The 15,038-nt window shown below is 46.6% G+C and overlaps 1 protein-coding gene across 1 annotated transcript; it reads left to right on the top strand.

Moving 5' to 3' along the window:
- Positions 1-9,917: 9,917 nt before the first annotated feature.
- LOC125758222 (uncharacterized) lies at positions 9,918-11,159 on the top strand. Its single transcript, XM_049415179.1, has one exon. It carries the CDS (start codon positions 9,918-9,920, stop codon positions 11,157-11,159), a length of 1,242 nt encoding a protein of 413 aa, XP_049271136.1.
- Positions 11,160-15,038: the final 3,879 nt, after the last annotated feature.

The raw sequence follows: 15,038 nt of genomic DNA, 5'->3' as shown, positions 1-15,038 counted from the left end.
GGAAAGAAAGAAGAAATAAAGAAAAAGAAAGAAAAGAAAGAAAAAAAAGGAAAAAAAAAGATTCAGCCAGTTCCAAGCCGTGGAGACCTTCGGACAGCCAAACTGTAATAATGACATTGATGATGGCTTGCTGTACGAAAAGTCATAATCATCATTTCGAGCATCATCATCCTCGTCCTAATTTTGTTTTACTTATTTACTTCTTTTTTCACTCCCCCCCTTTCCTGGTCAATGACATGCTTCACGCCTACTACTACTACTACGACTACAACTGCTATTACTACAACAACAAGTACTACTGCTGCTACTACAGCTACTACGATTACCACTGCTACTACTACTATAACTATACGATTACTACTACTACTACTACTACTACTACTACTACTACTACTACAACTGCTACTACTACTATTACTACAACAACTACTACTACTCCTACTACTACTAGGCCTACTGCTGCTAATACTACTGCTACTAGAACTACTACTATTGCGGCTACTACTACTAGAACTACTACTATTGCTGCCTACTACTACCACGACAACAAATATTACTACTACTACTGCTACTAATACTAATACTACTACTATTACTACGACGACGACGGCGGCGCAGGGCAGTCTAAGATAGCCTCGCTGTAAAAACAACACCAGGCCGGCTGAAGAGGCTTCTCGAGCGACGGTAACGTCAGCAGTAGGAGAGATCACGAACAGGGCAGAGCCATGCGCTTCTGCCGGCGAGGCAGCCGCAGCACGCGCTGAGTGGCTAAATCAACGCCGGGAGGTGCTAACATAGCAGCTCGAGCCCGAGAGACAATAAACACCGGCGATGAGATATGTTGGTGGCGAAGAAGTATTGAGCGTGCATGCAAACTCATGCTAGGAATGCAAGTCTCTAATCTTGACTAGGTTATCGACGAGGGAAGCAAGCAAAATTTAGTAGGGAAACAAGGTGGGTATAAGCGAATTGTGTAGTAAGGTTGTAGTTCCTTTTCGGGCCGTGTTGCCAATTTAGCAATCTTCGTATTGCATTTAGTTCTTCCTCTTCTGCCTAGCGGAAGAAATTGACCGCCGGCAGGTGGCGGCTTTTTTATGCGGGGGCGGGGGGGGAGGAGGTTCGTGTACACAGCCTATGAGACCCTCGCCTATCTGTGTCCTCGTCATATCGTGCGCTAAAAGCGTCATCAATGTCATACCAACAAACCCAATATGCTATGTTGCTGAACTTCATTTGAAGATGCCGCTCTTCTTGGCGATACAAAAATAACGTAAGACTTTCGAAAACTACGATTCGTGCTTTTAGGCGTCGCGAGAGTGCGGCTGATTCATGGCTTTTTGTTAGAACGACGGAGTTATCATCAACAATGTTCTTGGCATGCATTCCTCCATGTCGCCATGCATCTATCCCTTCTCTGAGCAATGCAACTATAACGAATAAACGAAAGTTTCACCACTTAGTGATGAGATGAGTCTGTTGGAGAGTTTTTTTTTCTTCGGCATCATCATAATCATCTGTGTTCGTCTAAACAGAATTTGACACTACCACTTGAAAGTGATGAACACTGCCTCAGCATGGCTGTCGATCGGCGGCTCACTGATCCACGCTGCCCTGCTGACGTATCCTATCGCCAGAGACCCGTCCCGTACTCCGCAATGCGTCATATTTAACGCGCCGGCCGAGCTTTCAAGCACCTTTTCGCTTCCCACTATTCCTTTCCTCAAACAAACCTGTTTATTGCCAACAACGCCCGTTGACGACGGCTCTACGGTTCTGCATTCAGTGATGCGAGATGGAACACTTAACAAATTGAACTCACTCGTCAGCACTTTTTTTTCCCCGGGTGCAAACTACAGCCTCTCGAAACTCCGATGCCTAGATCTGGGCCTCCCGTATAATTGTGGTAATTAGGTTTGGTCCGGGTTAGAGAACGCGATACGAGACGGGTGCTAACAAGATGCTCCCTCCAATCTCCGATGCTGCGCGTCGCTCGATTTTACGATCCGCGGGCGTCCAAATCAAGACCGCGTTCGTTAGAAGGAGCGCGATACATTTTTTTTTGCATTTATGGACGCGTTCGTTTACTGCTAGCAAGCAAGCTACAGTTGCGCAAGTTTTCCCGGTGCTTCTCGAACTTGGAGCCGCGCTGCCGGTGGCGCAGTTGACGCCTCGGTACGCGATTTGTCAGCAGCTGGTGGATTCGTTAAGAAAAAAGAAAGGAGAGGTCAATCATTAGTTACGCTTCACTTCAGTGTGCTTAATTTAGTAAATTCGTTAGATTTTACTGCTCCCTGATTCATTAAGACGTCGAGGTGTCTATGGTGCCACTTAATTACACGTATACGTCGACATGTCAGCTTTTAAGCCGTTCATCGATTCGTGTAAAGCACCGTGGCTATACCAGTATTCTGTGTATATTCCTGTTCTGCATAATTAAACAATAAACATTCGCAAAATATGCCTAGGTTTATTGAAGGATTGCAGATAGCCCAAAAACGGTCAGATGTGCAATTCTAAAACTGCCTAATATTCAACGGGTTTTTAAATAAAGAGTTACGGTTATCTGGCACGCGTGTCGTATGGGCCACAGGTGTTTCGATAACACATAACAACCTTGGTTCCTAAAGGGTGTTGCAGGCGAAACATTACACTTGCGTAAACGAAAAGGCTATTTTTGGGAGCAAGACAACTTTACACCCCATTTTCGCAAATTCTGGTTAGGAAAAAGGGTGTTTCGATTGCTCGACACCGTTTCAAGGGTGCAAAAGTGTGTTTGCAGCGTAGGCACGTTATATTTCGAAAATAGCGTGTATACGTACACAAGCAACGCTAAAGCTACGAACGCTGCTCTAAAACTCGCTGTGTATCCTTCCTAATATGTCCACGTATGTTCAAGTCGCAAGGCAATTGATATTTGTCGAAATGTTCCTCTTAATTCTTGCATCTCGTTCGGAACGGTATATAGAAGGTGAGTGCACATGCCTACAACCCCTTATACACAAAGAAAGGACACAAATAAGAACGAAATAGAAGCGCTACAGGAAAAAAAAAAGCTTTCACAACAGGCGGCCGCGCAATTGCGCCAATCTGGGCGCTTTTCAAATGCAAAAAAGACGCAACTCTCTTCGACGGCAACTTGAAAGCGAAGTGGCATCTATAAATTTTTTGCTCTGTTTTCCTTTTGCTTCCTCGAATATTTTACGTTCTATCTTCGCTCTTCGTACACTTTTTTCGTTTTTTTTCGGCAAACTCGGAATTCTAACGTTACGTTGCCGTATTCTAGTTACTTTTTTCTCCTTTTTTTTTCCTGTCTCTCTTTGCCAGAAACCTTTTTGCCATCTCGCCGTCGTATTTCTCTCAATTTTTTCACAGCGAACAGGAATTCTCGAACAGCCAATGGCGGAGAGATTCGGTGGTTGTATAAAAGGACGCAAAGAGTGGCTAGACGCTACTCGAGAGGGAGGACGAAGAAGAGGGGAAGGAGGATGAGATGAGGAGGGGAATAAAAAGAGGAGGAAGAAAGAAGTGCAACGCTGCGCACTTGCCTTCTTCTTCTTGTTCTTCTTCCACAGTGTGGCCTCTATATTACGCTATACGCAATACGCGCACGCGTGTGTTGGCCACTTGACTGTAGAGAAGTAGCTTCTGCGGGGAGTGCATGAATTTCGTGTAGGGGGTGTGCCGCCGTCTTTTTTGCCTACCTGCTCGTAACAAGAAACCCGGGCACGAGTGCTTTGCAAGAAGGCAGAGATGGGGAGGGGGGAAGGGTTGGGGGCACGTGCCGTCGCTATTGCGGTTGGAGAGTTGGCGGGCAGCACGTGGTGTGATTGCGGCAACACTTCAGTCGCTTTCTTTCTGCGCAAAACCTTGCGTGTAGCAAAAATAAAAAATAAAAAGAAAGAAAGAACTTGTAGAGGAGCCTGAAAGAGAAAGAAGGTATGAAGTAGGTAAAAATAAGTAAAGAAAGAAAGAAAGGGACGTGCAAAGGCACGACGACTCAGTTGTCTGTCGAAGATGACGTTGACTTCAAAGTTTGAAGCTGCCCGAGGGAAGATTGGAATGAAGAGGAGAGTGAATAGCCGAGCTCTCCGAGGCACTGTGACAGTTCAATGCCGATTTCGAGGCTGAACTTTGAAACGTACGATTCGGATCGGAAGGAACGCTCGCGGCATTTTTGGTTCGAGAGGATGCGGGGGGGGGGGGGGGGGATGAAAGGCGTGTATGCATGGGCGTATTCGTGTGCTCTTCACCGACCCGTGTCGGAGAGTTGCGAGCTGCTGAAAGTCCTTCGGAGAAAAGAGTCGCATTTTCTGTGCGTGTGTGTGTCTGACTGCTCAATCGTCAGTCGGTGATGTCGATTGATGTCACTCTGCCGACAGAGCCACTATACACCGTTGGCATGAAGTATACGGTACGGAAGTGTTTGAATCCGGACAAACGACCTCTATGTTTGCTCCTTTGGGACGTGCTTTATAGAGACGAGCGTATGTGCGTGACTTTGTGCGTTGGAATGCACAGTCCTGTACCGTCATCGTTAAAAGTAGCGCTGGGATATTTTTAGTAAGTATCTATCACCCTGCAACGTGTTTGGTAAATGCACAGTAAGAGCAGCTGTTTGACTCATTAGTGACGCTGATTTTGTACGCCTAGGTGGTACATTGGATATACGGTGCTCGGCTGCTGACCCGAAGCATTACCGGGATTTGGGGACATTTGTGCGTGGCGCCATCTCTTGGCGGAAACAACGGCGTCCTGTCATAACTGAATGGGAAATGGCTGAAAAAAAAAAAAAAACCATATCTGGGTGATTCCACGTAAGATCGAACAATCGATGGCTGGTCGACCTCTCAAATTTATTTCAAAATTTTATATATTATTGCCTCATGAGTGGAAAGAAGAGATCCGCAATTTGTTTTGCCGCCAAAATTTTTTTCGAAGCACAGGAAATCAATAATGACGAAGAGGTGGAGTAAAGCGCTCATCCGCTCTGTTGTTTTGGCCAACTTTCGTTATGCATTGCACAAAATATATTAAAGTTAGGTAGCTGAGATTTCTTTAACTAAATATATGCATGTTTTTGCTTCTGCTCAGGTATTTTTAGTTTTGATGTGTAGTGTAGATGTTTTTATAAAAAACCTCAAAATCGGACCAGGAGACGTTATTTTCTTTACTTTGAAGGTCTTTATCTCGAAAAATCCTTGTAGCAGAGCGACAAAAATTGCGCATTACCTTCTTCGCATGTTTATCTACCACACTGCCGAATCTTATATTTATATAACTTTTCAGTAAAGAGATATGATCGGGCTAAGGTAAAGAAAACACCGGACAGTGAAAACTTCTGACGACAATTAAAAAAAAACCCCATTTTTCATATTTCTTAAACTTTGTCCACTTATTGTCCTCCACATCAGCTTTCATAATCATTAAAAACATGTTGCATAATGTCGTTGCACTAATAGTTACGACCCCTCCAATGAGACCCTTAGGCAAGGATTGGCAATTCCGACTTCTTGCCCAGCAAGTGTATAAAATGCAGGCAGGATTGAATTGCTTTTTTATTAAATGGCCAGCAGGTACCGAAAAAGGTGGTAAGCCCACGATGTGTGCACATCGTGGGCTTACCAGGCACGTCGACAGCACTGGCGTTAGTAGGGCAACTTATGGTGTGACGTAACGTCAGCACTCACGTTAGAGCGCGTGCGTCTGTACTGGAAACGAAGTGGATTTTACGGTGCGATGATGTGAATATCATACGTAGCTTTCGTTAGCGTATTCATCCGGAGTCGAGCGACGCTTGAATTTAGCTTGGTGAATTATAGGAATACAAATGTAATGTTCACTAGACTGCTATAAAAGCGGAGCCAACACTGGAACCACAGACGCTAACGTGATATGACGCCGAGTACATATGCAGCGTTTATTGCTTTGTTTAAAGCTAGATAGCCAGCATCACAACCACAATGGACATTGCACCGACATTACGCCTGCATCGGGTGTTTTTCCAAAGCACTCTCCAGACCTGGCGTGGCTCTGTGGTAGAATACCTGACTGCCATCTGGAATGCTTGGGTTCGATTGCTGCTGGGATCGTAACTTGTAATTTTTTGCATTCGTCGGGTCAACGCTGTCGATGTCGGCTTTTCTTAACGAGCTCGAATTTAATTACCAATGTCTGTTCTCGCCGTTCCTGGGGAGATATAAACTCTCAATCATCTGTGGCGCATACCCGTACACCACGGCCCGTGGTAAACGGGTATGTGCCACACGTGTCTGGAGGAAAGGGTTTGACGACGTACTCGACAGGATTTTCACGTTATTCATGTCATGACCAAACACTCATATTCGTCAAATCCTCTTTCTTCCCATGCCAATTTTGGACTACACTAATTAAGGAGGCGATTATAAGAGCACCCAGACGTAGGCGGCTAGATAGATAGATAGATAGATAGATAGATAGATAGATACGTAGATAGAAACGCTCAAAGTGCCAGAGGTTCGCTAAGAAATGCTTCGCATTTAACAAAACAAAGACGAGTATATCACAGTGCCAAACCACCGTCATGGGAACGAGACAGTCCCGCAGAAAAGGCTAGTAGTATTCGATCTCGAACCCAGACGTAGCACCCAGACGTAGGAGGCTAGATAGATTGATAGATACGTAGATAGAAGCGCTCAAAGTGAGAAAGGTTCGCTGAGAAATGCTTCGCGTTTAAAAACCGACTGCTCGCGCTGCACAAGCAGCACAACCGTTCACCGGTCACCTCGTATATATAGGCACTGTATCTTGACCTGCAATGTAGTGCAGGTTGGATATTTCTTTTGTGCGTAGTTGAACAATAAAGATTCGCAGCGTGTACGTTAACAAAAAGCGGACTGCGGGTCTCTGTGTCTAATCTTTCTACTGTCTCGCATTGTCCATTAGCAGTGATTTTGCTGTGGGAAACACCGGCGCATACTGCATGCACCGCCCTTCCACAGGTTTCACGTTCGTGGAGCTGAAACACCCTTCCTTACATGCATCGCCCCTCCCCAATTTTTTTTCTTTTTTTATATGCCATAACTTGGAGCTCTACAAAAGTGTAGGTAGGCGTGAGGAGCTTAAAAAAAAGTAAAAGAAAAACAGTGCCTAAATTTCTGCAAAAGGTGAAGATCTTTTTTAGTTGAAAGGTACTAGCACCGAATGATTTCCTAGACTCACTTTGTGCGTTGCTTTCGTGCGCTGTAAGATCTTTGGTAAAGAAGCAGAAAATTTTCATTGGCTACTAGGACTCCCACGGGGGTCATGTTACATAACAAAACCGCATGTTTCGTGCGAGCCTTTGGTATTTGGTCTTCGTGCAGGCATTGTGGTTCTCTCTTGAGTGGTGGTTGAGCGAAGGTTGGTGGTGTAGCTCACGTGTTCTTGCAGGTAGTAACCGGCAACAGAACAAATCGGGTGACTCCAGACCGGTGTTCTATATTCTCCCTCTCTTCGAGGGTTTACGACGCGCGGGACAGCTTACTGCTCGCACATAGTACGTCGTGCTCAAAATCGTCAACAATTCAACGTGAACTCGGCCTGTGATTCACCGATCCATTTGACACTGTATGATGAGGCCCATGTGGGCGGCAGTTGTTGCTCGCCCATAGTACAGTACAAGGACGCAGTACCCTTAATCGTTTACATCGTTGTCTAAAAACATCTTTTCGTTGACGGTTTATAAGGTGAAAGCCTTACATGCATCAACAAATGCGAAAATTGACCGCCGGCGGTGGCGTAAACAGGAGTGATGCAAAAATAATCATCACGTGATGACGCCACGTGTCGCCAAAATTTGTGACGTCACATGATGACGTCGCTTGGTCAAAGGCAGACCGATCACGGAAGCAGTGCAAAACCGGGTGAGGTGCAGAAAGCTTGCAACGCCTCCAATTGCTGGAGGCAGTGCAGGACCACCGTAGGTGAAGCATGCTTTCGGAGTGGGTGGGAGGGGGGTGGAGAGAAGGATCAATACATCGACTGAGAAGAAGATGATGCCCTTCGCCTTCGAGTCTCTTAGGCGAATGCATAAGGGACCCTGTGAGTTTTTATAAACACACACAGAGGCTGTTAATTGGCAGTGACTTAAAGGGACCCTGCAACGTTTTTTCAGCATGGTCAGAAAACGCTGCCGATCGGTAGTCGAGGCTGCCGAGAACACGTGAGCCAAACATTATAGCGCAACACACGGCCTGGAATTTACAATTAATTCTTAAAGTCAGCTAAACATCGCTCCCTCTTCTCTCTACAAATGATGCCATATACTCAAATGACCTCGATACCCAAATTCACGGCCATCGGCTGATTTGAGAATCGTTGGCTGCATAGTTACTGCGGCCGCCGCGGGATGCCGCCACGTGCGCGCGCGCTCGCTCGCGATCACACTGAAAGTCAGCCGCGCCTTCGAAGAAAGAAATAAAACAAAGTGCTCAAGGTCATGACGCGCGCTGACGAACGGACCACCTTTTCTTGCCCCCTTTTCATCACCCCTTTCCCCCTCTGCGTAGTTTCGGCGCGCTTACTGGTACGAAAGGAGAGAGAAAGCTCTTAACGATAAAGCCACTGAAACTTGATTCAGGGGCTACATTTAAAGCGATAAATGCCTGTGACTCCGCTCGTACTTGACGGGTGCGTAAAAATTTTTGCGGCAGTCGATTCGTGAGGCAATACACTCCTTTAATAAAGCCGATCGTTACTTGGAAAAGTATTACAGGGCCCCTTTAAAAGGCGAACCTTCCTTCACTCAAAGGCAGATGCAAACAGAAAAGACTGAGCCTTTTTTACGGCAATACGAATCACATGGTGCTTAGAAACAAGGAACACTACATAACAGAGAGAACGTCGCGGCGTTTAAGGAATAAACATTCAAAGTACGTGAGAGCGAGTAAATTCTTTAAGGATTGATTTAAGTGTTTTTTTCTTTTTTTTTCTTCTGTAAACTGCGAGAGAACGCAACAGAGTACCGGAGAGCGTCGTAAGATTGTTGGATTGCGAACATTTTCGGTCACCCACCTTCCACAATCATTTTTTTTTGTTGAAACAAAAAAAAATAAACGAAGGAGTTGTCGTCATCACATCTCGGCAACGGCTGCCCCTTTCCACGCGGTTGTTAGAATAAAAATACTCCTCGACTTAGTGGAGCGCGTGAATCAATCCTTCCATTGCCTACTCTACGGTAGGAAGTTCTACAATCTAATGCACCCCTTGTCACGAGCAGTTGCACTCGGTATTCTTTGGTGGGAATGGCAAGCACCGACCAATCGTTGAAACAAACACACAAATTGACGTTTCGCCCCCGCTACGGGGGCCTTCTTCACAAGGAATGAAAGTTTTTAGGGCATGGGTTATATGGGCTTGATGATGTGACAAGTGTCCTGACGACTTCGCAAGCATCCAGCTGCACGCCAACTTCCATGCCGGTTTACGCGCACGCCAAGATGAAGCGCTTCATAAAAACAAGCTTCAGAGGTTACTGCCTCATCGTGACGATCCTTCCAAAGCTACAAACTGCAGTTCTGTGCACAACCTTTCCAAGCACAAACTCGACGACGCTGAGTGGTCCGTGTTGAGCCTAGGCCTCAACTACAACCTGGCTCCAGAGCCTGATGTGAAAAAGGTAGTTTGCGCTGTGGAAAGTGCGGTCATGTGTGTGGATCATTCTCGCCGCGATGAAGCACGTACCCGTGTCGTCGGTGTGCTTTCGAAGCTACGCCGGAATCAAGAGTTTGATCCTTTGTCGCCCGAGGAACGCAAGGCACTAAAAAGACTGCGTGACAATAAGGATATCGTTATACTCCCCGCCGACAAGGGAAACGCCACGGTCGTGTTGGACACACAAGACTACGAAAACAAGATGCGACTCATGCTCGAGGACGATCGAACGTACGTTCCCTTGAATCATGATCCCACTGCAAAAAGTGCAAAGGCACTTGCAGAAGCTACTGGCTGACGGATTTAGGTTTGTGCCTCCTCAGCAAAAGTCGCTGTATTTTTCTCTTCTGTGTAACAATGGATCCGCTCCCGCTCTGTACGGATTAGCCAAGATACACAAGGAGGGCGTCCCTATGCGCCCAATTGTCGACTTCACCCGCTCGCCTCTCCACAAGTTATCGAATTACCTTCACAGGATTATCTCCCCTTTGGTCGGCAAAACTGAAACGCACGTAAGGAACTCGTTCGACTTTATTGAAAAGGTTCGCAACACGGTCATACATGACGACGAGATCTTGGTGTCCTTCGATGTGAAGTCACTTTACACAAGCGTGCCCATTGACTTCGCCGTCAAGGTCTGCACTGACGCTCTCGAATCGGACCCAAGTCTTCCAGAAAAAACACCGCTCGAGGCTCCAGATCTCAGAAGACTTCTAGAGTTTTGTCTGAGCAACACATACCTCACGTTCCAGAAAACGTTCTTCAAACAAGTCCATGGAACCGCAATGGGAGCCTCGATCTCAGTCACCGCAGCGAACTTGGCAATGGAGTCACTGGAGTCCCGTGCCCTGTCTAGTTTCAACCCACGTCCAAGGGTATTCCTACGCTACGTGGACGACTGTTTCTCATTGGTTAAGAAGTCTGCTTTAAGCGCCTTTCTTCTGCACCTTAATAGCATGGATCCAGCCATACAGTTCACGACAGAGGAAGAAGTTAATGGTCGTCTGCCATTTTTGGACGTGCTCGTGAAACGCGACGGCAGTAGATTGTCGTTCAGTGTCTTCAGGAAGGAAACTCACACTGGCAAGTACCTAAGTTTCAGCTCTGTGCACCCGATGTGTCAGAAGAAGTCGGTGGTCGCTTCACTTGTACGTAGGGCGGAGAAACTTTCCTCAACTCCGGAGAACCAAGCGGCCGAGCTAGCCACGATACGCCGTGACCTCTCATCTTCGGGCTACCCCAGTTCGCTCATTCAAGCTGTTAAAAAGAGCCTAGCTCATCCTACGCCAAATGACTCTAAACAACACAATGACAAGGGGAAGAGAAAAAGGATTCCTGTGCCGCACGTCCCCGGCATAAGCGAAAGTTTGTCCCGAATCCTTCGGGGGTATGAAGTCGACGTCGCTCACGTGCCTACGCGCAAGCTCAGACAAGCTGTGGGGACGGTGAAAGACAAACTCGATAAGGAGAAGTTCCCGGGCGTCGTGTAAAGAATTCCTTGCGCCGATTGTAATCAAGTCTACATCGGTGAAACAGGCGACTTTGGAAAAAGAATTAAACAGCACAGCTATGACGTGAAAACCAAGCACGTGGCAACTAACGCGCTAACTGAGCGCGCAGTGTACACGAGCCATGACATCGACTGGGATAGCGCGAAGATAATAGGAAAAGAAAAGAACAAAACAGCTAGGCTTCATCTTGAATCACTTCACATTCAGACGACCGATAACATGCTCAATCGCAACTCAGGCAATCTGCCCCCGATATACACTCGATGCTTACGTCACATCATCATGCCCATATAACCCATGCCCTAAAAACTTTCATTCCTTGTGAACAAGGCCCCCGTAGCGGGGCCGAAACGTCAATTTGTGTGTTTGTTTCAACGATTGGTCGGTGCTTGCCATTCTCACCATGAATTTTCCCGACCAGACGGGTTTCCGTCGAACCCTGGACTTCATCAGTATTCTTTCTGTATATCTGAACATATGCTATGCTGGGTGTTTATTGTTGCATGGCATGTAACACATTATTGCGCCCACTTCTACCTTCGCCCACTAAACGGCTGATGGTCAACACCATTACCATCATCATCATTTTAAGGCTACCTTTATGTTCAGTTCAGCACGAATGCCTCTCCCAGTGAAGTCTAGTTAACCTATTCTGTGCAAGCTGGTTCCATTTAAGGCCTGCGAACTTTCTGATTTCTTCGCTCCATCCCAATTTTATGCCATCCTCGGCTACGTCTCCCGTCCCTTGAAAGAATGAATGAATGAATGAATGAATGAATGAATGAATGAATGAATGAATGAATGAATGAATGAACTTTATTAAAAGTCCGGACGAGGCGGGGGGAAGAGGGGATTAACCCCTGTCCCGTCCCACTCTCCGTCGATGATGATGGTACCCATTTTTTAGCCGTAACTGACTGGCGGTTGCCTGTCTGTATTACGTGGCCCACCGAGGTCCACCTTTTGTCCTTAATGTCAGCTATAATGTCGACTATCCTTGTTTGTTCTCTAATCCACTCTGCTCTCTTCCTGTCTCTTATAGTATGTCTGACACTTTCCTTTCCATCGCTCGTTGCGTGGTCCTTAACTTATCCTTGCGCTTTTTTGTTATCCTCCAAGTTTCCGTCCCATATGTTGGTACTCGCAGTACACAATAGTTGTACGCTTTCCGCTTTAGGGACAGCAGTAGATTGCCCGTCATTACTTGCCAATGTCTGCCGTAAGCGCTCCAGCCCATAATGAATAATGTAAGTAAGCAACATTCGAAGGTCGTGGGTATGGATACCACCGACGGAAAGGGTGATTGTTCGTCCACTATAATTGCTTTCAATTTAAGTGATAATCATTACAATACAGTTAAAAGGACACAAATGATGTCCCCTATGCTTACCTTGGCTTAATTGTCTGTCGGTTTTGTTAGTTGTGTATAATACAGAAAACGAGCCCATCGAGCAATTCCCCTTCATTTGTACTAACAGGCAATGGAGTGGAGCTGTGAGAGTCTCAAAGTTCGTAGAACACGTAACCCGTGGAGCTTTCAAAGTAATGGTACAATGCGACGCTAGAACGAGACAAGTGCGAAAGCGGATTAGATGTAGCAATGTGATAAGGGAATATTCTGGCACGGAATAACCGGTTTGGCTGATAAAGTGCACCGGCAATGCGAGATTAGGTATAGAAGATTTACTCTTTTTGTTGATTTAGTGTTCACTTATGATAACCAAAACTGCGGTAATTTGCTTATAATGAAGAGCTTTACAGCCATGGCGAAGCGAGACAGTTCGTCAGGTCGCCGCTCTGTGCTCGCCGCAATAATGCAAGAAATGAAAACTATAGACCCGCAGTGCACTATAACTGCGGCGACTGGGCTGTGGAACCACTTCACAATCAAGACTGGAAGAATTCTCACAATTCCAGCGGAGCAGAATCACGGCATTCGCAAACGCAGCGCCGTAAGCGGCGCCTGTTGAGCATTTTCGTCAACTGATTGCGGGACGCTTCGAAAGCCTCCGTTGTAACTGCCAGAGGTCGTCGCCAATCTCCAAGGCCCAGAGCATTCCCCATCTCTTTTTTTTTCTTTTTCCTCATCAGTGCAGAAACATTTCTCCAGATGGCAGCACCCTCCAGAACACGCTATCGTCTCGCGTCCCTTTTCGAAGATAATTCGAAGAGTGCCCGCTCGGACAAAACATCACTAAATAAATCAAAGATGTATTTCAGGTATTCTCGAACGCATTTGCATCAGCCTGCACGGAATCCCTTCGCTTCCAATAAAGTCTACCCACGCGTCCGTTATTCCTTGTTTGTTGTTCTTCTTTTCCCCTCCACGGCTCTCTAATATTGATTGCCTTCGTTCTTACTTGTTCCTCCCAACAGGCGGCGCCACTTGCGCGTGAATCCAGCCAATCTCGCGCAGCCTTCGCGCTGCAGGAGCATCACTGTCAAGTTCAGGGCCACTCGCGGCGCATCGAGTCTTCTTTTGTCACAGAGAGTAACAAGTCGTTTGTTTATTTGATGTCGGGGCTCCTGCGTTGATGCCGACGTAAAGGGGCAGGAAGGAACGAACAGGAGAGAGAGAGGAAAGGCAGAGATGTCAACCAGTCTAGAAAAGCTGGTATGCTACCCTACACAGAGGAAAGGGATAGAGGAGAGTTTGAAAGTTGGAGGTGGAGAGACAGCGAAAGAGCGAAAGGGGGAGCACCAGCAAAGTCACACCCCTCACACTCACAGTATCGCCATTGGTGTATGACCACCCGCGTAAGTCTGTTGTCTTCAAGAATTCTATGGCAATACCTTCCTCGCCTTCCTCCGCGATCACTTCTGAGTAGAGGTGTGCGAATATTGAAATTCCATCTCGAATCGAATTCGAATCGAATAGTGCCGAATAATGGCTAAAAAATATCGAATCGAATATCGATTACAAAAGATTTTATTGAAAATTGAAAGAAAGAACAACGAAATGAAATCTGCTCATGTCCTCGAACACATAACGCGGGGAGGGACTGAGACAGAAGACAGATTACAAATTGTCGCATGCGCAGGCGTGTTGAAGAGCCGCCATTCCAGTCAGAAGCGGCACCCCCCGCTTCCTAACGGCTGGCAGAGGGGGTACGGTGGCTAGTTTTTTAAACGGCGAAGCTGTTTTTAGGCTAGACGTAAGTTGTGCGGCCTATCAGAAAACCATCATCATCATAAACTGGTTTGTGCCACAGAAATTGGGTAAATCCCTTTACTCACCACTGGTCCACTAAAAATAGAGAAGGCAACTGTTAGCCCAACAAATGGCCGCGAGGAGACGGCGGCGAGTCGAAGACCCCGAGTACGTACAACGAGAGAATACTAGGGAACGGGAAAGGCAACGGCGGCTACGAGGAGACCCCGAAGCGATGGAAGGCCTCCGCCTACGACGACGAGCCCGTAGATCTATAAGAGGTGCGAACGCTTGGTTTCAGCGCGAGTTTCTGTCTCTGGAGTTTGGACATCCGTGTCGTGTCTGTGACTGTCTATGGTTTAACTCGAACCTCTCTGCGCTGAGAATCAACGTAAATACAATACAATCACCTAGCCTTGCAGTGACCTATAAGCAACCTAGAAAGAACAGCCAGGGTAAGGGCCAGTTGGTTGTTCATAGTGTACACTTTGTCGCGCTGACAATAGACGAAAGCTACGCAGAAGGAACGACACGGAACGACCGCGCTTGTGTTGTCCCGTGTCGTTCCTTCTACGTAGCTTTCGTCTATTGTCAGCGCCATAAAGTGTACACTAGAAAGAACCCTCATCACCTAGCTAAGGCTTAGAAGCAACCAGATTAGTCTTGAGAATTGTCCAGTCTCGCTGTTTCAAGAATTGCGCGGCTTG

The sequence above is a fragment of the Rhipicephalus sanguineus genome, chromosome 4 (genome assembly GCF_013339695.2).
Source record: "Rhipicephalus sanguineus isolate Rsan-2018 chromosome 4, BIME_Rsan_1.4, whole genome shotgun sequence".
Lineage (NCBI taxonomy): Eukaryota > Metazoa > Arthropoda > Arachnida > Ixodida > Ixodidae > Rhipicephalus > Rhipicephalus sanguineus.
Note: the sequence above shows the minus strand (reverse complement) of the source record. Positions and strands in the feature narration are given on the sequence as shown.